This window comes from Ornithorhynchus anatinus, chromosome X5 (assembly GCF_004115215.2).
Source record: "Ornithorhynchus anatinus isolate Pmale09 chromosome X5, mOrnAna1.pri.v4, whole genome shotgun sequence".
NCBI classification, from domain to species: domain Eukaryota; kingdom Metazoa; phylum Chordata; class Mammalia; order Monotremata; family Ornithorhynchidae; genus Ornithorhynchus; species Ornithorhynchus anatinus.
Genome location: NC_041753.1, coordinates 25,869,350 through 25,896,027, shown reverse-complemented (window position 1 = coordinate 25,896,027; position 26,678 = coordinate 25,869,350). Strand labels below are relative to the sequence as shown.

Here is a 26,678-nt window from a genome sequence, read left to right as displayed (position 1 = left end):
CTTGACATTCTCAAACACCCTCAAAGTATCCTCAGAGCCCCGAGGCAAGGAATAGTATTTCAGCTGCTAAAAATGATTTTTGATTTAGGTTGATGGTATGTTCCTTTAAATCCACCAGGTTAAAAAAATAACATTCGAGGGATTCGACCTGTAAAATGCCGTAGGGAAAAAAAAAATCCTAAAGGGATGAATTTCCTAGGTGCTCTGTAGGGATGCTGGATGAACAAGTGGGATTTAGGGTGACTCCCTGTGACATTTGTGGAGGCATGAAATGAAATTCCAACAAGCCACCCTTCGCATTCTGGAAATTCAAAGAGGAGGCTCCTGTTCCTTCTTGAACTCAGTTCCCTTGGAGATCTGAATGTACCCAGATAGAGTGGAGTCAGTCCCAGGAAATCTTCTCCCAGAATTTCCTACCCCTTGGTGAAAAATCAAATACCTTAGTATGTCTAGTGGTCACATCCTGGAGTTAGATTTTCTATGCCTGCAGATACTACCTAATTTTGGATTTGAGAAATTCACGTAGGCTGAACCAACCAGCATTGTAAGACATGTACTGTGCAATCTGTGTGCATGCCTATATATGTCAGGTACAAAAATTAGCCCAGACTTGAGGCCTATCAGCCATCAGGCAATGGACTTAAAAGGAACTGAATACACACGGCTTCTCCTTCTTTTGATTGAGTTTTTATAGAAACTTATGTTCATGGGAGAATGTTGTGTTGTATGCTTGGCTCTAGGCAAACCCTTTGTGTTTAATTAATCTAGCATTACGGGATGCAGGAGGAGGAGGTGGGAGTAGATGGGGAGTGATCTTGGCAAATGTAGATAGTACCGCCAACATTTTATCCAGGTGAACAGGTTTTTTTTTTGAACATAGATTTTGGCCCCATCTCTGCTATTGCTCATTTGTGTTTTCTCTTCCACATACCGGTGGTCTCAACGCCCCCACCCCCACCCCCACCCCTCCCCCAGATTATGGCATAACTGAGTCCCAGCCTTGTACTCCGCTTCCAGCTCCAACATTATCCATTGATTTCTTTCCAACTGGCTTCACTTCCAGTTAGAAGATATGGCCTACTGATTGGTCCCCAGAGCTGGAAGAGGCTGACCTTCATTTTGCTTCCTTTCTCTCCTGAAACCCATCTCCTGGCCAGGATCCTATTGCAACCTTACATAAAGCTTTAATCCCCCACAAGACTCCCCCTGCACACACATGCACCATCACTCATACAGGTAAAGTTGAAGTGTGTATATGTGTGGGTATGTATAACTCCCATGAGCCTACAGCTGTGAGGTAATGCAAAACCCTTCCATTTGCTTTCTAGAACATTGTCCCTGAGTGAGAATTTCGGGTTCAGTTTCAAATTCTCAGAATCCAGATAGTGGCTCAGTTACGTTTCCTTCTAGCCTCTCTGCAGACTGGACTCCCATTGGTGGAGGAGAAATGGGCCTGTGAAACAGGGGCGTGAATTTTGTTAGGTATAAACAGTTGAGGAATAGTTTCACAATACAGATGCAAAGATAAGAATATTTACCTAATGCTGATGACTCTTTACTGGCATGGTTATTATTTGCTTAATTGTTTTTAATATGTAAGTCACTTGTGTAGAAAATGATATATTAAGTAACTTTTTTCCTCTTTATCTTTCAGATTCTTTTGTGGCACTAAATGGTAAGGATTATATTAATCTCCTCATTTAATATTGACCCAATTCTATTTGGGAAAAGTATTTTACTAATCCTCTAAGTATTTCCATGCCTTGCTTTTAAAAAGAAATTTGACCTTATTTATTTTTTTCATAGACATTTCCACTACTCCACCAGATCATGAAATGTATTACAACCCAGTGTATGGTCAGTTTATGGATATTTAAACATTTTTTTTTTCCAAGTCATCCATTCTTCTAGCTGATAGGTCCCTTCCCTAAACATCATGCCTTCCTTGTTTAGGGGGCCCAATTCACTAAACTTGTTTTTCCATTCTGCCCTGCTCCCAAAATGACCATGTTCAATTACGATAGTTTTTGTCTGAAACTGAAGTCGATCCATCATATCTCATCTAACTTTGTTCAATGAGTCCTAAATTTTCCATCTATCTGCTATAACGTGTCCAAGACACCATAATAGTAAATGAAAGGGTTTAAACATGCAGTGAGTAAAACGACCACGGGAAGGTAACATTGGAGGTGTTTCCCCTAAAACCCACGTGGACCACAGTCCCAACCCTTTTCTGGCGCTAAGTGTCCAAGCCAGAAAACTGACGCTCATCCCTACTCCAGAAGAAGACTTTCCATGGTCTTTTTAGATGAATTTGCTGTTAGGACACTGCAACCCCAGGCCAACCCCATTCAACAAAATTAAAACAGAGGTGTTAAGAGATTTTTGGTGAGCATGTCAGGAACCATGTGAAACAGTGTTGGTAATGCTTTCAAACAATTTGAAGAACATCCCAGAACTTTAGTCTTGGGTGTCTGTAAAATGCACAACAGAATGAAGTTAAGTCCAAAAAGCGATAGAATATACCGAACTGTTTATTCAAACAGTTCTGAATTCAGTAGTTCCATTTCTAATTCATTAAAGTACCCCCAGTGTTCATTATACTGTACAAAACTGTCCACGTGGTTTGTATTTGAAAGAATGATATGGAAAACATGCAGTGGCCATATGCAGGCAAATATAAACTTTGCATTACATCGGAGATGGCATGTTTCACTTTCACACAAAGCCATACCTCTGAATTTTGAAGAGAGCTTATGCAGTGTAGCACTTCCAGCTCAGATTTGCCTGCAGTGTTTTGTTTTGAGCAGAGGTGGACTAAAGCAGAGCCTTGTTTAGTTCACCACGGCGGGCCTTAGGCCATAAAAGAGGCCTCCAGCACTCGGAAAGAACCGCTGCTGCCTGAAATGATCCTCTTCGTGCGAGGGTCTAAGTCAGAAAGAGACCCCAGTAACATCTGCCCGTCTCACCCTCAGGCTTTAAGATCATTTATTACAATCAAATCCTCTAATTGGATAATGCTTATCAGGTAGAATTGAGAAATGCTGACCCTGCACTTAGCAGGAACGCTGTTCCCGAGACAGATCTGAACATGCAGTCCCTAGGTAATTGCTCAGACTGGGAGAATTAGAATTGGAACACAGGATCCTGACCCCTTTCTGACACCATTAACCAAGCTGGGATCCTCTCATTGTTTCATTGGCCTGGCAGAAAACAAAAACAACACACACACACACACACACACACAAAAAGGAAAGAGGATGTAGACGTTTTGCCACATAAGCCCTTCCGTGTAGAAGCGTGTTTATCCTAGATTTCTGATTGCTTGCTGTCCCTGACATCCTCCGAGATGTCCAGGGACAGAACTCTCCTCACAACTGCCAATCCAAACTTTTTCCTTGCAGAAGATCCATTCCCAACAAGTAGGACAGACTGACTGGCCTCTCTTGTCATCTGCTAATAATGGATGGCGTTATGAATGTCAAACTTATAATGAGTGACAACAATGTCAGGTGGCCAATTCAACACAGGACCTCTTTCCTAATTGAATGCAGGAGATAGATCTGCTGGGAATTTAATAAAGACTGGCTGGGGTCACACCAATTCACAGAATGCAAAACACGAACTAAAACGCATTGACCTCGGGGGTATTGTCTCTCCATGGGTGTTACTGTAAAAAGCCAAAATTATGGCTCAAGCCTAGCACTTTTCAGGTCAGCTCGAAGAAGTCTGGGACAGCCAGCTGGGTAGACACTTGAAGCCCTTTGAATCAAATGGACTTTTGACACCCAAAGTTAGGACTCCTAGTTTCAGATAAAAACCAATGCTTTACAATTGGGGTTACATATGAAGGAGTACTTTTGTTAGTGAATTGGGCCTTGAATTTTCCCCCTCATTCTTCTGTAGTTCTGATTTAGCTTTTCTCTAAATGGGTTGATACAGTTATTAACAAAATAGTCTAGAATCTTAACGGCTTAAGGATATAGAGGAACAATCTGATGCATATTGAGGAGTCAGCTTTGTTTCCAAAGAAATTATCTCGCTTTGATTTTATAAGGATAATTTAAGATGGGCTCCAGTTATAGAAATATGACCTTTCTCATTTGCCTTCATAATAATAATAATGATGGTATTTGTTAAGCGCTTACTATGTGCCAAGCACTGTTCTAAGCGCTGAGGTAGATGCAGGGGAATCAGGTTGTCCCACTTGGGGCTCACAGTCTTAATCCCCATTTTACAGATGAGGGAACTGAGGTACAGAGAAGTGAAGTGACTTGCCCAAAGTCACACAGCTGACAAGTGGCGGCTTGTTGCCAAATTGTACATTCCAAGCGCTTAGTACAGTGCTCTGCACATAGTAAGCGCTCAGTAAATACTACTGAATGAAGTGGCGGAGCCAGGATTAGAACCCACAACCTCTGACTCCCAAGCCCGTGCTCTTTCACGCCCACTGACGGCAACAAAATTATGGTTTCCAAGTTCGTCGACTTGCAGTGCTGCAGCTACAAATGATTGCCCGTTCTTGTCGTAGTATTGTGGTCACAGAGTCTCTTAGGGAATGCCTGACAAATGATGCAACCTCTTAAATCAGATTTTAGAGACGCATAAGAGATTTCCTTTGCACACTGTTTGAATTTTGAGAACTACTACACATCTTAGTCAACTCCAACTCTAAGATAAGGTCTGCGGCTTAGTGACGTTCATTCAGCGGGATGATTTTTGAAATTTTTTTAAAAAGTCAGGTATGTCTGCTGAATATTGTTTAATTCACTACTGACACGTGTTTTGTGGAATTCAGTAACACACGTGTAAAAGATTACTACAGTTTTGTTTCACGCTGCCCCGCTTTTTCTGAGTAAATCAGAAGAAGCACGGTCTCTCTGGACTGAGTATAGAAAAATCACTTACTCAGTATGCACTAGACTAACATATTAGTGATACAGAGAATAGGCTGATTGCTCACATTTGTGTAAAACACTTTCCTACCTTACTACCATCTGGTCCACATTAATTCCTCTCATAGCCATAGCTTTCCATTACCAATGAATTCTCCACGTATTTGTAGCATATGGTCCTGGAAATCTTTCTTCAGAGAATGTGTCCCTTAGGCATACATTTCCTTTAGATTACCATATTAAGAAATGTTCTCCCTTAACCATGCTTATGGCATTACCATAAAATTGCCCCTTGAATACAAGTTATATTGAAAGTGTTTGGCCAGGAACATGGGCACAAGGTACATGCCAAATGCAGATATAAATGATTCCTGCTACACAGTGGTATTTTTTGCTGTTCCACCTCCTGATCAAACTCTGGCTAATTGGCTTCTAATGTTGGGTGTTGAAGTCCTCATCAGGTTGACCACATATTGTATTAGACTTTCAGATTGGGGTTTTTATCAAAAACCCTAGAGTGCCCAGAGCAGTGGCCTTAACACAAAAGGTTGGAAAAAGCTTAGGAAATGCTGGATTTCCATTCCCTGACCTGACCTGCGTTTCTGCTCCACAATTTCCTAGGACTCTAAGATGAACACGTGTTACGAGTACATTCCCTAAGTTTGAAATGAGCATATTGGATCTAAATGGCAGTGGTTGGATATGAATCAGATTCTGTGGAACTCAAAGTTGTGAGGGGGCCAGGGAATAACTTTGGATTGGAATCGGTTTCCCAAATCAGTGCGCTCAGGACCGTGCCGTGGTTTCATGGAAATCTTCAGGAGCAGATATTCCACTTGGCTCCTTTTTCTCTGAAGGAAAATTGAAAGGGGGAAAAAGAAACTATTTTGTAGAGAAGAAATGTCGCTTCTAATTTACAATAATACGGTCTGCCAGAGGAACCCAACTTCCTGTCAGGATGGATAAAGAATAATGTAATGTTCTTGTCATTTTTTAATCCTTCATCCTGGGGATCAGAGGTTTATTAATCACTTTAATGGTTAGCTGAAGCATCCCACAGCTAGGGGATGGTAGCATAGTTGTGGCTGTGTCCTTCTTCCTTAAAGAATACACCCCAGTTAAGCATTTACTATGGTTGCACCTCGTCTTTTGAAACATCGTTCAAAGCACCGCTACCGGTTTGCTAGTAAAATAAACCAAGTACCCTACTTGAAAGCTCGTGGTAGAGAGCAGTGACATTTTATTTCTCTCTGAGATAATATGAAGCAGAGCTTCTTTTAAACCATAGCAACAACCTAATAGAAAGCACAGCTTTTTCACTGACACTCTCTGCATTTAAACCTCATGAGATGATCATTGAAAGCCTTAGAAACCCAAACTGATGAGTTTTTAAACAATTACAGAATGTTTCCTGTCAAACCTCCCAACTAAGTTGAACTTCCTCTGAATTCACCCTCTGCCTCCCGGCTCTGCCCCGCTAGCATTTCTCTTTCTAATTTGAACCATGTCGGAGACTGCTGCCGAGGCCAAAAACAATCTGACTATAGCCATATGTGGATTCATTAACCAAGCTTCTTGTGATAAAACAGCCAAATCAGAGACCCCAGTCACAATCACACCTCTGGGTAGCAGGAGGAACGAGTGAACTTCCACCGAATGTGCTATAACTTAGCTAAGAAAAACAGTGTTAAAAGGAAGTGGAGAAGCCTTTCTCTAGACAAGGATGGATTCAATTTAGAATGGGTCCAGATTGCCTCAAAATTCAGGCCCTTAGATTCAGCAGACAAAAATAGCTTTCTTCAGATGGCACTACTGCTTGTGTGTTGAGAAGGTACGTTCTTTTGAGCAGCTATAGAGGAGGGTGAATAGAAGAATATCAGGAAGAAACACTGCCCTCCAAGCCAGGAGGACCAAAAGCAACTGAGCACCCGACTGGGACCGGAAGACGGCTTATTTGCCGCTCCCCTGGAAAAAGTCTTAAAATACTCTAGTTCCCTTCCCAGAAGTAGCTCTGCTCATTGACTAAGCATTACAAGATCAACTCAATAATTAGTAAGGTGGGCCTGCCGAGTACTGCTGCCCTAGAGAGGCCGGCTGCCTGAGGGAGGTAGCTTGTCTTGAGCCCGGGGTGTGAGGACGGGGGTCACTGTAGGCCACAGATGATGATTTCCCTAACTGTATTTGTGATGAAAACAGGGCACTCCAGCTCCCTCTTTCCCAGCACCACCACTTCAGACTCGACAGGTCAAGAGGGCTATCAGTCTAGGGGACGCATGCTGGACTGGGAGGATCCGGTTGGCTCATCCGACGGCACCGATCCATTTCGGGCAGTCTCATCCCATAATCACCAAGACAAGAAGGGTAAGGCCTTGGAAATGCCTCTTCCTGTGGGGGAGAGGGAGGGGAAAGCGGGGGGAAGACTATAGTGTAACTGCTTCCAGCTGGGTAACAGTAACCTGTAATAAGCCTCCACTCTACTGTACTTAAAAGCTTATCAAAAGGTTAGAAGCAAAACAACCGATCTTAGGCCGAATCTTCAGCATTCCCTGACTATGGAAACCACACAAATCAAATAGGCATATGTGTATTATTATTTTGTTCCATCTGGGGGAATTAAAACCCCATCACAGCCCCCTCAGTGGAGAAGTGGGTGGCTTATCCCAAAGGAAACCCTGACTCCAGGTTGAACGTCTCTTCCCTCAACCCAGTGTTCTCTTTCGCTGGCACTTGCTTCTCCTTTCCCCATGGGCTAGCCGGGGAACCGAGAGGCAGAGAGGCCTTGGCAATGGGGTTAATTGGAAACAAAGGTCGGCCATTGAATAAAGGCAGGAATAACCCTTTTCTGGCCCGTGGCACTCTGAGCGGTGAATTCTTGACTAGGACCGTAGACTACAGTTTTCTCATGATGGCATTCAGGGACTGGCAGACTGGAAATTTAAAAAATCTTTTGTCTAATCGAGCAGAGTTGCCAAGTTGCTCATCATTGCGTAAGAAAAGGAAGCCAAACTGAATGAAGACTTATTTGATGTTTTAAGCCAATTTACAAAGACAATACCAATACTCTTTTTTTCCACCATTTTTTGGCCTTGGTAACCCACCCTGCCAGAGTCACAATGGCTTCAGTAAAAATCTTGATTTCTCTGGCAAATCCAAAAAAACCAGAAACCATCTTGCAAATCAGAGCCTGGGAAGACTGGCTATGCTGCAAAGCCATCCCTCTTCATTCGGGACTGTTTCCTGGAGGTGTTTTCCCATCTTTTTCATCTCAGGGGATGGGGCTCCCACCATGACCCTTTGCAAAGGGTCCCACAGGCTCACCATGGAGAGCCTGCCCGCTCTCACTTCCCCTTTATTGCATGCTTTTCCTCCTGCTCTTGTCCCCCTGTATTATTCTAAAAATGCCTGGCCCTTCTTCAGGCATATAAAAGACTTAGAGTTGTAATGCTGTGCCCTCCATTTCCTAGGCCAGGTGGACTGGTGGACTGGTCTTGTTCATTCAGTCAATCCTTTCTTTTTTGGCCCGTTTCCTTAAATATTTCTGTGGCTTTTTTCTCAATTCCCTCCCTTGCCAATATTCGCAGTCTCTACAAGAAAGCAAACTGCTGGGCTCACCTCATCAATTGGTGCCAGAGTCCCGCTCTTAAAGCCCCGAGTGGCTCCCTTGCCGATCTCTCAGCTCCCGTGCCGATCTCTGATCTCAAAAGGCCACAGGCCATGGACATTTCCCCCTGAGAAGCATGACTGTATTTGTTACATGTGGTTTCGAAGCTCAGAATGGCATGCATGTACAGCTGGGTTCTTCATGGACAACAGGCACCTTCTGAAAAGCCCCTCGCTGCCTGCAATGATTTTCTGTAGAACACGTGTCATTCCTAGCAATGCAGTAAAAATATTAACAAAATGTTTAGCTGTTGGTTGTAATCACTTTTGCTTCAGTTCACTGACTGATGAGGTGGCTTCTGTGAGTAGTTCCCTCCCTAGGGAGTAGTAGTTACTAAAAGAGTCTTATTAGCATGTGTCAGGACCATTTAAATATCCTGCACTCATTATTCGTTAGTGCCTAATTGTGACTATTGAAAAAGCTGGAAGCAGTCTACACATTGTCAGGGACAATGGTGGCAGAGGTGTCCGCATGGATGTTTACCATTTCCAGTATGCTTGAGCTGTTAATTCCTTGCATTGCCCAGTCAAATCCCAGTGTTTTCCGACGTTACAGTCGATCAGGCGCTTTGAAGGGGCAATGCCAACGAGTTCTTGTACGCAAAAAAAATCAACAAAGAATTCAGCTTTTGCCAAGATTTCATTTTCCCTTTTGCTGTGGATTTTTTTCTTTCCTATAAGCATTGACAATTTTTTTGAACTTCTGTTTTGTTTTGCCAAGTGTTCCGTGTGTGATTCAGTGGTTGTGCTATTCTTTTTGGAGGTGTTTTCTTTCTTTTCTTGCTCACTGTATCTTCTCAAATTGTACTAATTTTAAATCCACTTGCTTCTTTATTTCTCTGACTCTGGTGCCTTGATGATGTCACATCCATATGCTCAGATCTCCATATGGTGCAAGCATCTCAGAGAATATCTTGGGGGTCCTGAGGGAAGGGGGTTTCTTGCAACGGGGTGACTCATGGGAATGTGACATTTGTGTACCACAGCTTTGGTAGCTAAATATACTCTGGAATTGTTTCTGAAATACTTCACATTTCTTCACCACACAGAAAAGGTGACCGCTGTGAGGGAGCTGGGCACCTCCTTCATTTATTCCTTTGGCCAACTGGAAGCAAAAACATTAACCAATGCCAATCTGTCACTAAGTTGTGGTGGTTGGGGGAGGGAGGGCGGTGGCTCCGTTTTTGCTCTCCCATTTCTTGCTCACCCATCCTCCAGATAAGCCCACATTTCCAGAGTATGTTTGCTTTTGTTTTCTTTCTTTTTCTTGCTATGATTTCAGTATTAATTTAATTGTGTCTCACCCTTGTCAAAACACCATTCCTTGCTTTGCAGTCTAACCCTCCCTTCTGCTGCCATTGTACCTAGTCTCCCTCCCTCAAAAGTAATCAAACCAAGCCCTCTGCCCCCGTGTGGAATGTTCCAAGGTTTTACCCTGTACCCTGTGAGTAGTGTGATGAAGCTGTTTGGGTGTACAGTCATACTAACATGGCGTGGGAGTAGATACATACAGCTCCTGGAGAAAGCATGGCTCCAAAAAGCAAAGTCATTTTCTTGACCAGTAACTGCCCTTCATTACCCTGCTGGCCCTCGTCTAACATCTCTCGTCCATACTGCCTTTCCTTACAATTGCCTGATAGTTCTCATAGCCCTAGATTCATTAGTGAAAACCTAGCCAACTGCTCTGCTTTATCTCTTGGTCCCTAGATGTCTGGAGCCTCCCGAGCCTGCCCTTTAATCACAGAGTTGATAAATTAGTTGCAGCCATGACTCCTATTCGGTTGGGTTTGCCACACTTTTTTTTTCCTGCCGCATTCAAGCCGTAATAGCTGGTTTAGGTGGTTTGTTGCATTTAAATGCCAGAGCCAAGGAGGTTTATTTTTAGAAGATTTAATGTTTGCCTGTGCTCTTCACTAAACATTAAAAGAAGGAAGAAAACACATTCTTCTGTTGGGTGACACTGACACCTCGCAGGCACCAGGGGGTCCCCCTTTTTTCCTCTAATGTGACATGTTGTGAAGTTAGTTTCAAAGAAGGGGCAACGTGCAGCACAGGAGCAACTATTCAGTCGGCTCCAACCAGTATCATGGCTCTAGGTGACATAGTTAGAAAAGCAGACCAGGGAAATGGTAACGTAGGTAAAGACAGGAAGCGTTAGCTGCAACAGAAGAAAATCATCCTCTTTGACTTCTGGCGAGTTCTGAGAAGCAGGGCTCGTTAATATTCAAAATCTAGACAGTGGGCCTCTCTTCTTGAGGGTTCCTGTGGGACTGGGTGTCCATTAGTAGAGGCCCAATTAGCATATTTGTATATGTCACACAGGAACTCTCTAAAGTAAATAATCCTGTTACCTGGTTTGGAATGCACTTTGAATGTGCAGGAGGAGGATGTGTCATTTGCATTATTGGGCAGATGAGCAATTTAAAGAAAACCAATATACAATTACTACAGACTGAGCTTTCAACTGTGCAGCAGTTATTTGGGTAAGGAGTTTTATTTTTAGCCAGGGTAGTTGTACGTCAGTAAGATTTGCATAGGTTGACTATCATCATTTCCATCCTTTGCAGAAATCCAATCCTGAATTCTGTGTGGTTAGCTAGAATTTAATACGTTTCATGGCTAATTATTATTTCCTCTTCAAGATTAATCAAATAGTTTCAGAGACTGGGGAAATTGAAGGATCCCAGTGAGATTTCAACTAGTCCTTAAAACACTTTTCTAGGAAACTTATGTAGCGAATTCCATGCTATACCAGTTGGGTAAATGTGATGGTGGTGGTGGCCGGGCAAGGAAGGGGGCAGTTCCAGATTAATCACTCAATTGATGGTATTTATTGAGCATTTACTCTGTGCACAACACTGTACTGAGCGCTTAGGAGAGTACAATATACTGGATTACAATATATAAGATTACTGGATCAGAGGGCAGGTAGTGTGTGCAGCAGCCGTCTCTGATTCCTGATACCAGTCTTCCTCATTCCCCACTCTCCCCAGGGGTGGGGAATGGGACAGATAACCTTGGCGCCATCAGGATTTGATGTACAATCAGACTGAATGAGAGACAGCACCAAATTTATGGATTTAAATATGGCCAAGTTGTTACAGAACTGGGCCCACATTCTGCTTCTGCTGTGCAACAGTGGCTAACCTCTTCCCAGTGGAGTTAACCAAATAGATGAACCTCTGGCAATAGAGAGGAAGAGATGAATCTCACCCCTGTTTTCTTCAGTGAGTGCTCCAAGCACAGACCAAGACCACAGAACCCAAACTCCGCTGGTTTCCTCAACTACATAGGGTCCTCATTTCTCTCCTCTGTTCCTTTGGAGGTGTATTGATTCTTTTCTCCCCAAGACACCAGACAAGATGGATTTCTGAATAATTTTCCTTTAATTCCTTGAAAAGGAGTGGTTAGGGAACACTGTACTGAACAGGGAGATAGCGTATCCTATACTGTATCTTCTAGACTGTAAGATTGTTGTGGGCAGGGAAAGTGTCCGCTTACTGTTACAATCTCCCAAGCACTTTGTACAGTGCTCTGCACTCAGTAAGTGCTCAATAAAGACTATTGAAATACGATTGAATACTGGAAAGGCTTATCGTCAAAGTTGACAGTAATATCAAGTACCATGAGACTATTATAGTCTCTCCCCAGCAGACAAGTAAAGCAAGGTAGACCTCAAAACCTTCTCCAAAAACCTTCATTTGAAACATGGGAAGGGAGTAGGAATTGAGTCTTAGGGAATGGTGAATATCTAAAGGCAGTTGGTTGGAATAGCCTTGCAGGCAGGTTAAGGAAACCTGTCGTCCTGAAGAAATGATAGACTGCCATATACCAGAGTTGCCCTGATGGAAGTAACCACTGACAGCCAAAAAAAAAAAAAAAAACAAAGCAGTAAGCAGCCTAACTGCTCTTGGTCCTGGCCTAATTTCTCTGATGATGGTAATAATAGTAGTATTTATTTAGCACTTAGAATGTTCTGGGGGTAGATACAGTACAATCAGATCAGATACAGTCCCTGTCCCATGTGGGGGCTCACTGTTTAAGGAAACTGAGGCACAGAGAAGTTAAGTCCCTTGCCCAAGGTCACACAGCAGGTATGTGACAGAGTCAAGAGTAGAACCCAGGTCCCCTGACTCCTAGTTCTATGCTCTTTCCACTAAGCCGCGCTGCTCCTTTGAAACCCAAAATCTCAATGAGTGAATGAGCGAATGGTTTTCATTGAGTTAGAAGAGCTAGTAGTAATTCATCTATCTTTAAGAGCTAGTGATGTTTCCAGGGGCATAAGTTTAAAAGTTGTTCTTGCAAAGAAAAGAGCATCCCCAAGTGACCATAGTGAGAGCTGCTGGTGCAGTTGTCGGGATCCCATACATCCCACTGTACTCACCGCCCTCTCCTCACCCCTCAACATACTGCTCCTATGACAGTGGAGGGGAGGGTACATATAGAGGCAGGAGCGTGTTCAGAGGGAGAAGATGAATTCTGGGGCCCTTATTTTATGGCTTCTCTCCTTCCTCCCCCCTCTCCTCCCCACCGCCCCCAACAACACACATACACACACACACACACTGTGGGTGCTGGTGAGATGAAATCTATGCACAAGGAAGGGACTTCTTGAAGTAAAGGAGTGGAAGTGGGAGATTTTTTTTTTTTCAGGAGGAGGGAGCTGATGACCAGATAGGAGGCCAGGAGAAAGCATTAAATAAGGAAGGAAGGAAAATGGGTCGGGTCACTGCCAAGTAGCAAATGCAAGTCTAGAGGAAAGGAAGAAGAGATAACTTTGACTCATCTAAATGGCCTGTCCTTAAGAGCTAAGTTACTGCTGTTTGTATCAACAATAGATTGAATTGATTGAATGGCGTCTGTGTGCCGAGTACGGTAAGAGGTGCTTGAGGACATACAGAAGAAGTATAAGCTATGATCCTCTAGACTGTAAGCTCGTTGTGGGAAGGGAACATGTCTACCAACTCTGTTGTACTCTCCCAAGCACTTAGTACAGTGCTCTGCACACACTAAATGCTCAATAAATACCACGATTGACTGATTGACCAATCGCTGTTCCTTAGAATGTGGTTCACCAGGGCTTTTTGACAATTTCTGAACAGTACAGAGAAGGTCAGCACTATTTGAATCAGTATCTAATTACAAAGGACAATAAAAGATGAAAATACATCATGTTTTAAATATGAAGAGTCAGTAATATACGACTGTCCTGTTTCTTGTTTAATCAGTCAGAAAAGGATTAAAAATACCCTTTTCCACATAGGAAGTCCTGGAAATCAAAATGTTTAAAGTTGTGAGATGGTGCGGTCTCTAGATTCTCTAAAATTTTGGTTAACCTAAACTTTACCAACTGTTAGGTTAACCAGAATTGATTTTTGCCTTCTAAATTATAAGGCTTCCCTTACTTTTTCATTTTGCATTTCTATGGTTTTCTAAGGGGAAAGCCGAACCTCTCGAGTCTATTTGTACTGTGCAGAAGAACATCTCCTAGAAAACATCATGGTAACTAACTGCAGTATGGAAGATCGCCCCACTGATCGAACAGAAAGATATTAGAGGGCCAGCTGTTTTCTGGGCGTTTTCTGATTTAGTTGAGCACTTGTTCTGCCCCAAAAGGTATTCCCTCTAGAAGATTTTTGGCACATTCCTAATGAGGAGGACTGAACCACGCCAGGCCTGGGAGGCATACCCAAACCAGTAACTTGGACGGCAGGACTGTTCGAATTTCATATGGCCTCAGTTAATCCAGAAAAGATTGTTTGCATTTTAGTCCCTGTCTCCCCTGCTAGATTAGAAACTCCTTCAGGGCAGGGATCATGGCAGGGATCATGACTTCCAGTTGTACTCCCTCATGCGCTCTGCTCTGCTCACAGTTAAGTGCCCAATAAATACTGTGGATTAGTAGATTGAAAAGGTTTAGCCTTCTTGCAGGCTACTTGCAGGCTACTTCCCCACCCCAGGTTCAATGAGTGGTAAATCACAGAAATTTGGCAAGGAAATAAAAAAGTTTCTGGAACGAACAGAGCCCACAAGGGAAAAGATTATGTAATCTATGGAGCCCCTGTTCATTTCTGTGGTATTTATGTGCCCTTTTCAGAGTGGGAAATGTCTTTTCCAAGTCTTAACTTCATTTTGAAGAACACTGTATGTTGTATATGCACAGGTCAGGGGCTGAGGCTCTTAAATAGATTACTTAAATAGATTAAGTGTAGGGTTTGGGGGTTTTTTGTAAGGATCCGTGCAGAGAGATATAATTGTTCTTTCAGTAGTACAGACATAGTGGTAGATTTGATCTAATTAATTTTGTATCCTCCTGACAACTTGCTGAATTTATTTAAGATCCTGATGAGATTACTGGGGAAAGGGGAGAAGAAATAAAAAGTAAAATGTCAGCTGCAGTGGAAAGTTATTTTCTCCTCTCCTAAAGCACATATCTGAACAACAATACTAGGATTATATTTACCTAACCTCTACTTTCACCAAACCACCTCTTATTAAGAAAGAAAGGGTTTGTCATTATGTAGTTGAAGGTTAAAAAATTCCACAGCATCATTTGTGTCTTGACTCAGAGTTTTACTCTTAGGGTCTTTACTCTTAGTTTGGTGCAGTTGGCACCTTTTAAGCCAGCCCTATCTTTGGTTATGAATTATTCTTTCTGTCTCTTCCACTCTCTCCCTCTCTTTCCTTCTCTCTCCCTCTCTCCTTCTCTCTCTCATGTTTTTCAGTGACCACAGATAATACATAGGACATGGTTTTATTTTTAATTAAACATCTGGAGTATTTAATCATTGTTCTGTAATTAGGTGAGCTTTAAAAAATGTCCCTATCTCTCTCCCCCTACCACCTGCCTATAAAAATAAAACCTTCACTTGAAGGAATAGCTTCATATGTTATAGGTCCTGTACATAGTGCAGAAAAATTAGCTTCAGCTTTATCTCCAGCCTTCCTTTTCTGAGGAGACCCTTTTCTAAGAGTTACACAGTGCTGCTTACATTCTCATTCAGTAAACCTCGCTCTTCACCCCTCTATACAGAGGCTACAGTTGAAAAATAGCCATCTGAGAAGAGAATGAACTTCAGAAAATGTCCTGAGGCAGCTTCTCCTTTCTTGACACTGTATGTAACAACTGTCTCAGGAGCCACAGGGGGTGCCTAGAATACAGAAAGCCATTCACTCTGGGGCAACCTGAAGGGAGCCTCTGTGCCACAGGGAATTCCAAATTGAGAAAGAATTATAAAAGGTGCCCACTGCAGGCTGTCTCAACCATTCCGGAGGCTTAAAATTATCCGTATTTATATGAACTATATGTAAATCCCTCTTCTAACTTAGCTCTCCTGAAGTAAATTAATAAAGTGGAGTTTTATGTATTTGGTTTTATCCCAGTAGAAAGTGTTCTAAACTGTGTCAAAAATAAATTTAAGAGGGAATAGCTGTCTGTCCTCATGAATCCAGGCAACTGATTAAATACTATAATTGTAAAGGAAAACCTGGGGCGGTGGAGGGTAAGACTTATTTCATATTTTAAAATTTCCTGTTTCCCTCCCTCCAGTTACACCTCAGTTACACATGTAACTGAAATTTCATTTTTGCATCCGAGGTCAAAGGCACCAGTAGACACTGAAATAATTCAAGTCCAGAATAAGTACCAGTGACCATGCTTTATTAACAGGAGAAATGGAGGCAGGAAATTTATAGGGCAGCAAAACTGCGTTGTGCCTAATCTTTTGGACATCTTCAAGGAAGCAGTTTCCAGTTCTAAAGACTTTCAGTCTCTATAAATAATAAATACAGCATAGCATAATCACCTCACATTTGTTAAGTTAACAGATGCATTTTTAAGCCTGGTATGGCTTACTCAGCCAGATTTTAAAACATACTTCATTTGTTGCTTTTAAAAAGATGAACTGGCATTTGAAGTAACTTGAAATGTCTTCAGTTTTAAGGCCTTGCCACTGAATTTTTTACAAACGCAGCCAGTATTCTCGACTTTGCAGTATGCTTGTCAAGCTGTGTAAAGTTAGGTCTAATCTCAGTTCTCCAGGTAGACTAGGTTTGGTGAATTAGGAGTTCAGCAAATGCTCTCCAGGGAGGCCCATGTACCTGTTAGCTGCCATCTCACCCCACCCACCACCATCTCCCTGAAAGTTCCCAGAATTCTAATCACATTAGGCAGGACGGGGCAGCTAGAGGAGCTGAGACTTAAAGGGTTAGAATCTAAGGGGTTCAGAGAGGAATGATAGGAAAAAGAAAAGGAGTTAAGCAAGAGGGGAAAAAGAGGGAAGAGAGGAGCTCAGATGGCCATTTCTTTTTCTTTTAGGGCCAGTATTCAGCTAAGCTTTGCGTTTTAGGGATAATAATGGTGGTATTTATTAAGCGCTTACCATGTCCCAAGCACTGTACTGAGCGCTGGGGTAGATACAGGTCAGATGCCATCCCTGTTCCACATGGGGCTCATAGTCTAAGGGGAGGGAGAACAGATGAGGAAAGTGAGGTCCAGAGAATTCCAGTGATTTGCCCTAGGTCACCCAGCAGGCAAGTGATAGAGCTGGGATTAGAACTCAGCTTCTATGACACTTAGGCCTGTGCTCTTTCAACTAGACCACACTGCTTCCGTACATGTGTCCCAAAACACCTAAAGCAAGTGGTAGGACAGACCCTCAAATAGTTAAACTGTCCGGCTGAAATTATTTATGTGCCATCTTCTGTGGATCAGATCTCCTTTTCCGTCCAGGAAACCCCAGAGTGGTTCAGCCCCCAGCCCGCACTGCAGCTCCAAAGCTTGAGGCAGGAAGTGAATCCTCCCTTTTTACCTCCCCACTTGAGAATGCAGAACACCAAGGGTGTGTCTACATGCTTTCTCTTCAAGCCGATCCTGCTACAGTCCCACCGGCATGCCTGGGATCTTAGCGGGAATCCAGAATTCCTTTTTAGATAGGCAATAAAGAAGGACTTTGTGGGTTCTTAAATTCAAAAACAACCTCCAAAGTTGATTTTTACACAAGTCAATACCTTGACAATCCTCCATGAAAAACATTGTGTAGTAAGTTTCAATGAAAAAATCATGCCCTGAGAGCAGAAAATGGTTTCACTTAATTCTGGTCATTTCAAATGAAACGCCCTGAAACTCAGAACCACAAGCTAATCCTGAGGTACTTATGGTCAGAGTTCAGAGCAAACATAAAAAACTTCTGAAAACTTGATTAGACCTATGGGAGCTAGCCTGATTCATTCAAGAATAATCTGAAAGGCTCCTCTCCAGCCCTCTTCATTCCTGTTGTTTATTCTCTGTAAGTTTTTATAACTACCATTTTCATTTATACTGAAACTGTTATCACTCTTTAATAATAATATTTTCTCCACCTCCAAGTTGCTGAGTCTGCTAAAACTTGTTTCTAGAAGATTAAAGAAAGCATTTCGAATGATCCACAGAACGACTTGGAAATTTAAAGAACCAAAGGGTAGACCCATTTTTTTGACATGTGGTTTCAAGTCTATTCCCTTAAACCGAAGGCGTAAAGAGACCAGGAAGTCAGAAAGGAGAAATGCTTTGTCTGTTTTCAGTATCAACTAGATCCTGGGTATCCAATCCTATATAAAAAGGCTGTAACGGCTATTTTGTGCCCAATATCTCAAGTGGAAGAAAAAATGCCAAGGGAAATCCCTGGAAGACTTTTCAGACCTGAAATAATCTTTGCTCCTATCTTTAGTGAATAAGCACAGCACTCGCACCTAGAACCCCACACCGACAACCCCATGACAGGGATTTTAGAAATGACATGAGGATGACTATAAACACAGGCATCCATGACAAGGTCCACCACACTGTCACTGACAGTGCTAATTAAATCTGAAGCAGGGAGTAGTTCAAGAACAACTAACTGAACAAAAATCTGCTGTTTGCAAGGGGGGGAAGCTTTTCCCTCTTTTCTGAAAAAATAATTAAATGGCCTTTGCATGCAGTCACTCCCACCCACTACAGAATAAAATCATTTCTAAGTGGGTGAGCCAGGCCATGGTCACTTCCCAGGCCCCCATAGTAACCGGCATTTTAATTTGTGAAAGGCAAAATAGCTTCAGAACTCAAGGTGTTAAGGCGGCAGAAAGCTGCCTCTGCCCTGACACATTTAGCCGTTGTAACCTAATACTCAATTAGTATCCCCATGGCTCCCCTTCACTTCTCCTCCCTCCCATTCCCCGCCAAAAGATACCCTTCCTCCTTCAGTTAGAGCTCTGAACCTACTTTCCATGTCTGCTGCTGTTTCGGTTTACTCCTTGACCATCTGGTCCACATTACTCTCTAAGACGAGAGGAAGGCTGTTCCTGCGGAGATAACCGCAGATAGCTCCCGTTTCACATTTAATGCCAGGGTGGGGCCTTGAGGACAATAAAATTGTCTCCAGGATGGATCGCTGGGTGTTTTTCCCCCCATGGGATAGATTTCCCTTTTTCATTAGGATTACAGCTAATAAATGGCACACAATGGAAACTCTTTGCAAAGGGCTGGCCCACTCATTCAGAGAATCTTGCGGGGCCCTTGGACCTGACATTGCAATAAGATTTTCAAGCAGGGAAAATTGGTTCGTTAGCGTCCATTCACCAAAGTTGCCCTGATAGTTTCATGGAAATTGCAGGTCTGGCTCTCACCGGAAAGGGGAGTCAGTCTATTTTTAGGGCATCTTACTCTAGGGCTTTTCTTGATGCTGTGCCGGCTTTATCTCCACGCGGGTATAAGCAGGCTCACGGTAGCTGGAGTATGATTTCTCCCCACTCCATCTTTGAAGTCCTGGCATAGTTTTAAAAGGACACATAAAGATTTTTTGTTGAATCTATATTCCTTGAGTTGGCTCTCCACGGGTGTCTATTAATCAATTCACTCTGGAGGCAGACACATCCATCATATCTTTCCAACTTGGACACAAGGAAGCAAGTGAACTGATAAGATTTTTTTTTAATGCTGATTATGCCATTACAAGATATCCTGCCAGGGTCTTTCACTTTGAAAAGGTGGAGTTTCTACTTGGGGTCTTGCTTAATGGGTGTCATTTGGTCAGGTCAGCCAACATCCCGTAGCCATCTCTACAGACTAAAGGAAAGGCAAGGGTGGGGTCTGCAGATGCAGAATTCAAAGTGCATTCAAAATGCACTCAAGCCCCTCAGAAGCCCTTTAGATGGGGAGGTGCTAAAGCTTCTTTTTTTCCAATGGGTATGTTGAGAAAATCAGAGGACCAAACTCTTCAATCAGAGTTTCAAGCAAATTCACTTCAACCCTCTCCCGTCTTCCCAGATCAGTGAAGATTGTTGTGTTTGTTTTTTTTTTTCCCCGAGCTCTTCCTGTGGGAAGAGCCTGAGTTTTCCAGGGTAGACAGAGGAATCTGGTGGGCACTCATCTCATTCCTGGCCTGTCCGTTCTCCCAACTACTGCCCCGTTATGTCTTCCAGCCGAGGCAAGTCTCTGGCAGAGCCTCTAAAAAGCAGCTCCTTTTATTTCTGGGATCTTTACTAGTCTTCTACATTAGAAGGGATGAACAAGGCAAGTCGCTAGTAAGCTCTTTCATCATCATGGTCATCAATGATATTCCTTGAGTGCTTACTATGTGCAGAGCACTGTACTAAGCATGACAGTACAACAGAGTGGACAGACATGTTCTCTGCCCACAACGAGCTTACAGTCTAGAGGGGGAGACAGACATTAATATACATGCATTTTTGATATATTATTTAAAGATATGTACCTAAGTGCTGTGAGTGTGAGGGTGGGGTGAATATCAGATGCCCAAGGCAGCTTGGCCTACTGGATCGAGCGTGGCCTTGAGTCGGAAGGACCCGAGCTCTCTAATCCCGGCTCTGCCGCTAGTCTGCTGTGTGACCTTGGGCAAATCATTTACTTCTCTGTACCTCAGTTACCTCAGCTGTAAAATGGGGATTAAGATTGTGAGCCCCATGTAGGACAGGGACTGTGTCCAACCCGATCTCCTCGTATCCACCCCGGCGCTTAGAACAGCACCTGGCATATGGTAAGCGCATAAAAAATGTCACAATTATTAGTGTTATCATAGGCGACACAGAAGGGAGAGTGAACCGGGGAAACGAGGACTTAATCGAGGAAGGCCACTTGGAGGAGGTGTGACCTTAATAATGTTTTGAAGGTGAGGAGAGTGGTGGTCTGGCATGGTCTGCCCTCTTTGTGGGCAGAGATCATGACTACCAACTCTACTGTATGGTACTTGCCCAAGCACTCACAGAGGCAATCATTATTTCCTAGTCTGGTGATGAGAGGTAGCCAGTATCTGGACCAGCAAAGTACTGACCATCAGTAATCCTACTTTAGCCTAGGAAGGTTGGCACGACCCAACAGAGAAGCATTCCAGGGCATTAGCACAGCGGAGTAGGCGATCTAGTTTCTCCCTCTAATCAGCCTCAGTGAGACCGTTACCCTGTGGTAGAATGACAGTCGGTTGGGAACACAGCCAGCTGCATCACTTGTTGAAGGGTTTTGAGAAGTTCAGTTTCACATCCAATCTTGGGGCAGCCCTTGGACTCCTACTTTAAGACCCACTGAACCACATCCATTTCGGAATAACCCCAGCCTAATATTCCTTTGCTTTGCAAATAACCCATTTTATGGCTACGTAAATCCATCAGAGTTATTCCAGAAACCTTTTAGAAACGGATCATCACACTGTCTTTAGGTAAATACTAAGAACATGTGACGATGTTTAAATTGTCAAAAGATGAGAAGACGTATTAAAGCTTCTCTTTTTTCCACTCCAGTATGCAATTAAAGAGAGAATGAATTTGCATGCTTTCAAAAACAGCATTTACAGTGTTTCCCAAACTGGCCTACTTTGCTCAGTAGGTCATTTAAAAACTATTATGCAAATAGTATGAATCATAAATATTCTAAAAGTCTGGGTCCTTTTAAGCTTGATGAAGTAACTATTCTGCTTTGGAATCTATTACTTCCTGATCGGCAGTGCTATTCACAGGAAACCCAGGTCTCCTCTTGCAGCTCCATGGGGCTCCACAGCATCTTCCCCTGGAGTGACGGCAGGGAAATTCACATTCCTCTCCCTAACCAGAGTCAGTGGTTGAAGAGGAGAGACTCCACATATGCTGTCACCCACCCGCCTTTCTGAGATGGGGTAGGGAGGTGTCACAACGTGCGTTGAGCCACCACTTGTTGATGCTGCCTGGGCAGTCTCCGAGCATGGCGCAGTGGATAGAGCACCGGCCTGGGAGTCAGAAGCTCGTGGGTTCTAATCCCAGCTCTGCTGCTTGTCTGCCGGGTGACTTTGAGCAAGTCACTTAAACTTCTCTGGGCCTCAGTTACCTCATCTGTAAAATGGGGATTGAGACTGTGAGCCCCACATGGAACAGGGACTGTGTGCCTGCCTCCCAATTTGCCTGTATCCACTCCAGCGCTTAGTACAGTGCCTGGCACATAGTGAGCACTTAACAAATACTGTAATTATTATTATTACCCCATCACCTCAGTCCCAGTCCAGCTCCTCGACAGTCCAAACCTGAGAGGAGCAACAGGGAAGAACAGCCAAACACCCTATAAGGCAGGATGGTGAACATCAACTCCCCACCCCCACCTACATCACTGATCACCAGTGGTATCTGTGGAGCGCTTACTATGTACAGAGCACTGTACTAAGCTCTTGGGAGAACGTTCTCTGCCTACAACGAGCTTACAGACTCTGTAGATTTATAACTGCCCACCCTCCAATCCATAGAGTCATTAGTAGTCATTACATTCCTTTTGATTTTAATGTGCACCTGAAATTCTGCCCTCCTTTCCCAGATAGAAACAACAAGGCTTAAGAGAGAAGCCACATGTAGTTTATTAGTCATGAGATCTAATCAGTGAATCAATCCAATTTATTGAACACCTACTATGAGTAAAGCACTGTCCTAAGTGCTTGGGACAGTATAGTACGAGAGAATTAGTAGACATGATCCCCACCCTCAAGGAGCTCTCAATCTAGCAGGGGAAACCGATGCTAAAATAACTAACCTGGGGGAAAATAATAATAATTATAGTATTTGTTAAGCACTTAGTATGTGCCAGGAAATGTAGAAAGCGCTGGAAAAATAGACTACAAAGATATGTGCATAAATGCTAGGGGGGGATAGCAGTAATCAATCAATCAATTGTATTTATTGAGTGCTTACTGTGTACAGGGCACTGTTCTAAGCCTTTGGGACAGTACAGTATAACAGAGTTGGTAGACACATTCCCTGCCCACAACGAGTTACAGTCTATTAGTACCCAAGTCCTTATGAGTAAGCCCTTGCTTTCTAGGTTTTGGTATCACATGCCCCTGGTTTCTTGTAGACAGATACTCAGGTTTTCTTTGGGAAATCGTTTAAGTACTGAAGTCTTCTTCCATCACTCGGATATTTGGGGAAACTCATAAAAGTAATAATAATGATAATGCTGGTATTTGTTAAGCGCTTACTATGTGCCGAGCACTGTTCCTTAGGGGTCCTTAGGTAATTACAAGGTAATCAGCTGTGGGGCTCACAGTTTTAATCCCCATTTTACAGATGAGGTAACTGAGGCACAGAGAAGTTAAGCGGCTTGCCCAAGGTCACACAGCTGACAAGTGGCGGAGCCGGGATTAGAACCCGCGACCTCTGACTCCCAAGCCCGGGCCTTTTCCACTAAGCCACTCATCACCATTTCCAACTGGACCCCAAAATGAGAAAGAACTGCCATCCAACAACTAGGCTTCAGATCAATGTTGAGTGGAGGACTTTTGCTCATTGCTTTCTTGTACTTCAATTGTGTTCTGTTAACCGGAGTATCTACTCTCAACCAATGCTCGTATTTCTTGAGCGCTTACTATGTTCAGAGCACTATACTAAGTGCTTGGGAGAGTAGAGTAGAACCGAGTTGGTAGACACATTCCTTGCCCACAGCGAGCTTACAGTCCAGAGCGGGAGACAGACAATATAAATAAATCAACTATGGATATATGCAGAAGTGCTGTAGGGCTGAGGAGAGAGGAATGAGGGCTTAGTCAGGGAAGGCCTCTACAGGCCTCTATTATTATTATTACCAAATGCCGTTGAGCTGCTTCTGATTCATAGCTACTGTCTGGGTAAATTTTCTCCAGACAACAGGCCTCTACAGGCCACAAAACAGGTTTAGTGTAGCAAAGCCCATGTAAATGACCTTCTCATTTCAGAAAGCAAATTCAAGAGCTCACAGAAACAGGTTTCCGAAAGTAATGAAGCTCAACTTCACAACATAACTAGCAGGCCTACTTTTGGGTGATAATTTTAAGGTTCTAAAGTGAGAACCACTCACCCCTCCTGGTCGCGTACTCAATTTTTAGCCCTCGTTCTCATCTATGTCAAGCTTTGCTGGCAGGTTTCCTGAATTTGCACGAACAGATCATGTCGGCTACAAGTCTGCCCATTCAATTTACAGCAAAAATGTCGGCTTGCAAAGTCACTATTCTGCATCAGCCCCAGGAGATGTGGTGAAACTTGTCTAAAGACCATCTTTATGCCTAAAAGGCTGAACTTGCCGATCAGAGATTTCAGATAAGGTATTCCAAGTCCACTGATCATAGGACTAATAGCCTGCTGAACGGCAGAGGGGTCCATAGGTGGGAACCATTTGCCACATTGAGTCCTGCTGCCTTGAACTTGGTCAGAGCCGGGCCCTTTGAACCCTTCCCTCCGGGGATGGAGAACTAGGAAGCAAATGGAGGGTCTGGACACAGGGGGAGATCAGTATTCTGAAACTTCATTTTCTGTGGTTCTCCCTACGTCTTTCTTCCCTTGGGCAGAAAGGGCCCATTAGAGCAGATTGGGCGTAACTAAGCTTAAGGATGCAGAACAGTGCTTGGCACACAGTAAGCGCTTAACAAATACCGTCAGCATCATAGCCCAGTGGAACCAACATAGGACTCGGAGTCTGGAGATCCAGGCTCTGAGCTTGCCTGCTGTGTGACCTCGGTCAAGTCACGTAACTCCTCTGTGCCTCGGTTCCCGCATATTAAAGACGGGAAATGAATGCTTTTCTCCCTTTCCCTTAGTCTGTGATCCCCGGGTGGGAGAGGGATTGCATCTGATCTGTTTTTCCTCTATCTACCCCAGTGCTTAGCACAGTCCTCGATACCTAGTAAGGACTTAACAAAGGCCACAGTTATTATTATTATTTTATTATTATTATTTTGAAGCTGTAGGTTTAGAATGTGGAAGCCAGTACTGCATCCCGCCTCATGCCACGTTATCCATACTAGTGCTGGGAAGAAGAGGGGGTGGGGGCGGTCTTAGAAAAGCTTTGGACCAGAAGGGTAGTGAGGAGGGGGCCACCCCTTATTCATTCAATCAATCGTACTGATTGAGCACTTTACTTCTTGCAATGCACTGTACTAAGCGCTTGGGAGAGTACAGTATAGCAATGAAGAGACACATTCCGTGCCCACAGTGAGCTTACAGTCTTGCAGAGAGAGAGTGTACAGCTATGTCAGGAGTGATATCCTCCCCTGCATTAGCCTTCAGAGAAGTCCAGGAGATATTGACAGCACCGTCCTCCCTAGAGGCATTTGCCTTTTTGAACCTGCCTGAGCCTGCTTCTGAGCCAAATTGGAGGACTCTGAACATTAAAAAAAAATATCAGCATTGGCTATCTCAGTATTCAGCGGGGAGATTCCAGTTGAGACCTAAAAGCACATTAGCTCCGCCCGTGGCATCATGGTATCGAAACACATTTGAGTGTCAGTTGCCTCACGCTTCAGAAATCCCCCGCAACATAAAAAGAGTGAGATAGAGAGAGATTTCCATGACATATCAAATTCCACCCTTATGAGCCTTTGAAGGTGTCTGGAGAAATCGGAAATTATTCTTTATACCTGTCTTATACTATTGCTCTCTGGGTGTTTTGTCTTGGCTTTATCTTTCATTTCCAAGGATGTTTGCCTAAACACGGGATCTTTGTTTCTGAAGAGATCATCAGCTCCTGCAATTTATTCCCCACCTGAAGACATAATCCTTTGTCACTGAAGAGTCATTTCCACAGCAACCAACTTTGATGTCACTGCCGGGTTGCTGGGTAGGGTAGGGTAGGGGAGGGGGAGGGAGACGAGAGACTTAAGGAGCTCAACGGCAGATGAGCTCTCAGACATAAAACCCAGAAACTTTATTCTTATCTCCTCAGTAATTAAAACTCGTTAAAATATCCGTTAACGGAAAATTGTGGAATAGCTGAGTTTCCTTTTCCGAAATTACTTGCTCTCCCAGGTCTCTCTTGAGGCATTAGTAGCCCATCAGCTTAAGTGTGATGTAGGTGGCTATTTCGCTTCATGAGATCCTTTAAAGAACATTTTCTTTCTTGCTCTTTCCTCCGCAATAAGAACACTGTTTACATCTCCTCAATGCTCGCAAGGCTTTTAATGCATGCAATTTCACTCTCTCTCTTTCTCTCTCTCTCTCTCTCTCTCCAGATGTGTGAATTGGGGTATTTGCCATTGTTTATTTGTGTTTTCTATAAATGCCTCAAGCACTAATGATGATCTGAGAGTTGGGTCTCTTTTTCTCCCTTAATATATAAAAAAAAAAAAAAGCCCCCGAGTTTGCATTTGATTAGAATCTGCCCGCTTGGAGCCTGATTAAGAAGGAACGGGCGAAGTAACTTTCTCTGGAAATGCAGCATCTGGGTTAATGTAGTGTAAGATTACTGGTTGGTAGAATCACATCATTTTTATTAAATTGAAGAGATTAATTCTGCCGATGAAAACCACAGTGACAGCAGGCTACACAAGCAATAATGAGACCTGACACATCTCCAAAGCTCATGGCAAGGCCACACAATGGTCCCACCATTACATGGGCAGTCAAGGATTTGGCCTGTTGACCTATCTGAAGTGGGAGTAGGTGCCGGAAAAAACAAAACCACCTGAAATCTGTGTGGGGGCTTTCCGGTGACACCTGAAATCTGTGGGGTTTATCAGTTTACTTTCAGTGCTGCTTGGCTGGAGACTCTCCTCCTCTTATGAACACAACAGCATTTCCGTCCTGTTGAGGCTTCGATGGGTGACCCCCACCCCGGGTGTTCAGTGGGCCCTGGAGACAACCCAAAAGAATTGGGCAGGAAGCTGAAAA

The 26,678-nt window shown here is 43.4% G+C and overlaps 1 protein-coding gene across 9 annotated transcripts in view; it reads left to right on the top strand.

The window, feature by feature from the left end:
* SEMA6A (semaphorin 6A) overlaps window positions 1-26,678 on the top strand; it is a 127,112-nt gene that overhangs the window by 96,645 nt on the left and 3,789 nt on the right. For 6 of the 9 annotated variants that reach the window (XM_029054786.2, XM_029054794.2, XM_029054796.2 and 3 more), the window contains 2 exons: window positions 1,655-1,675; window positions 7,092-7,256. In XM_029054786.2, coding sequence (XP_028910619.1) covers window positions 1,655-1,675; window positions 7,092-7,256 — 186 coding nt within the window. Of the gene's footprint in view, window positions 1-1,654; window positions 1,676-1,806; window positions 4,184-7,091; window positions 7,257-26,678 lie in introns of those variants that run through there. The other 3 variants (XM_029054795.2, XM_029054797.2, XM_029054798.2) reach the window with 2 other exon arrangements.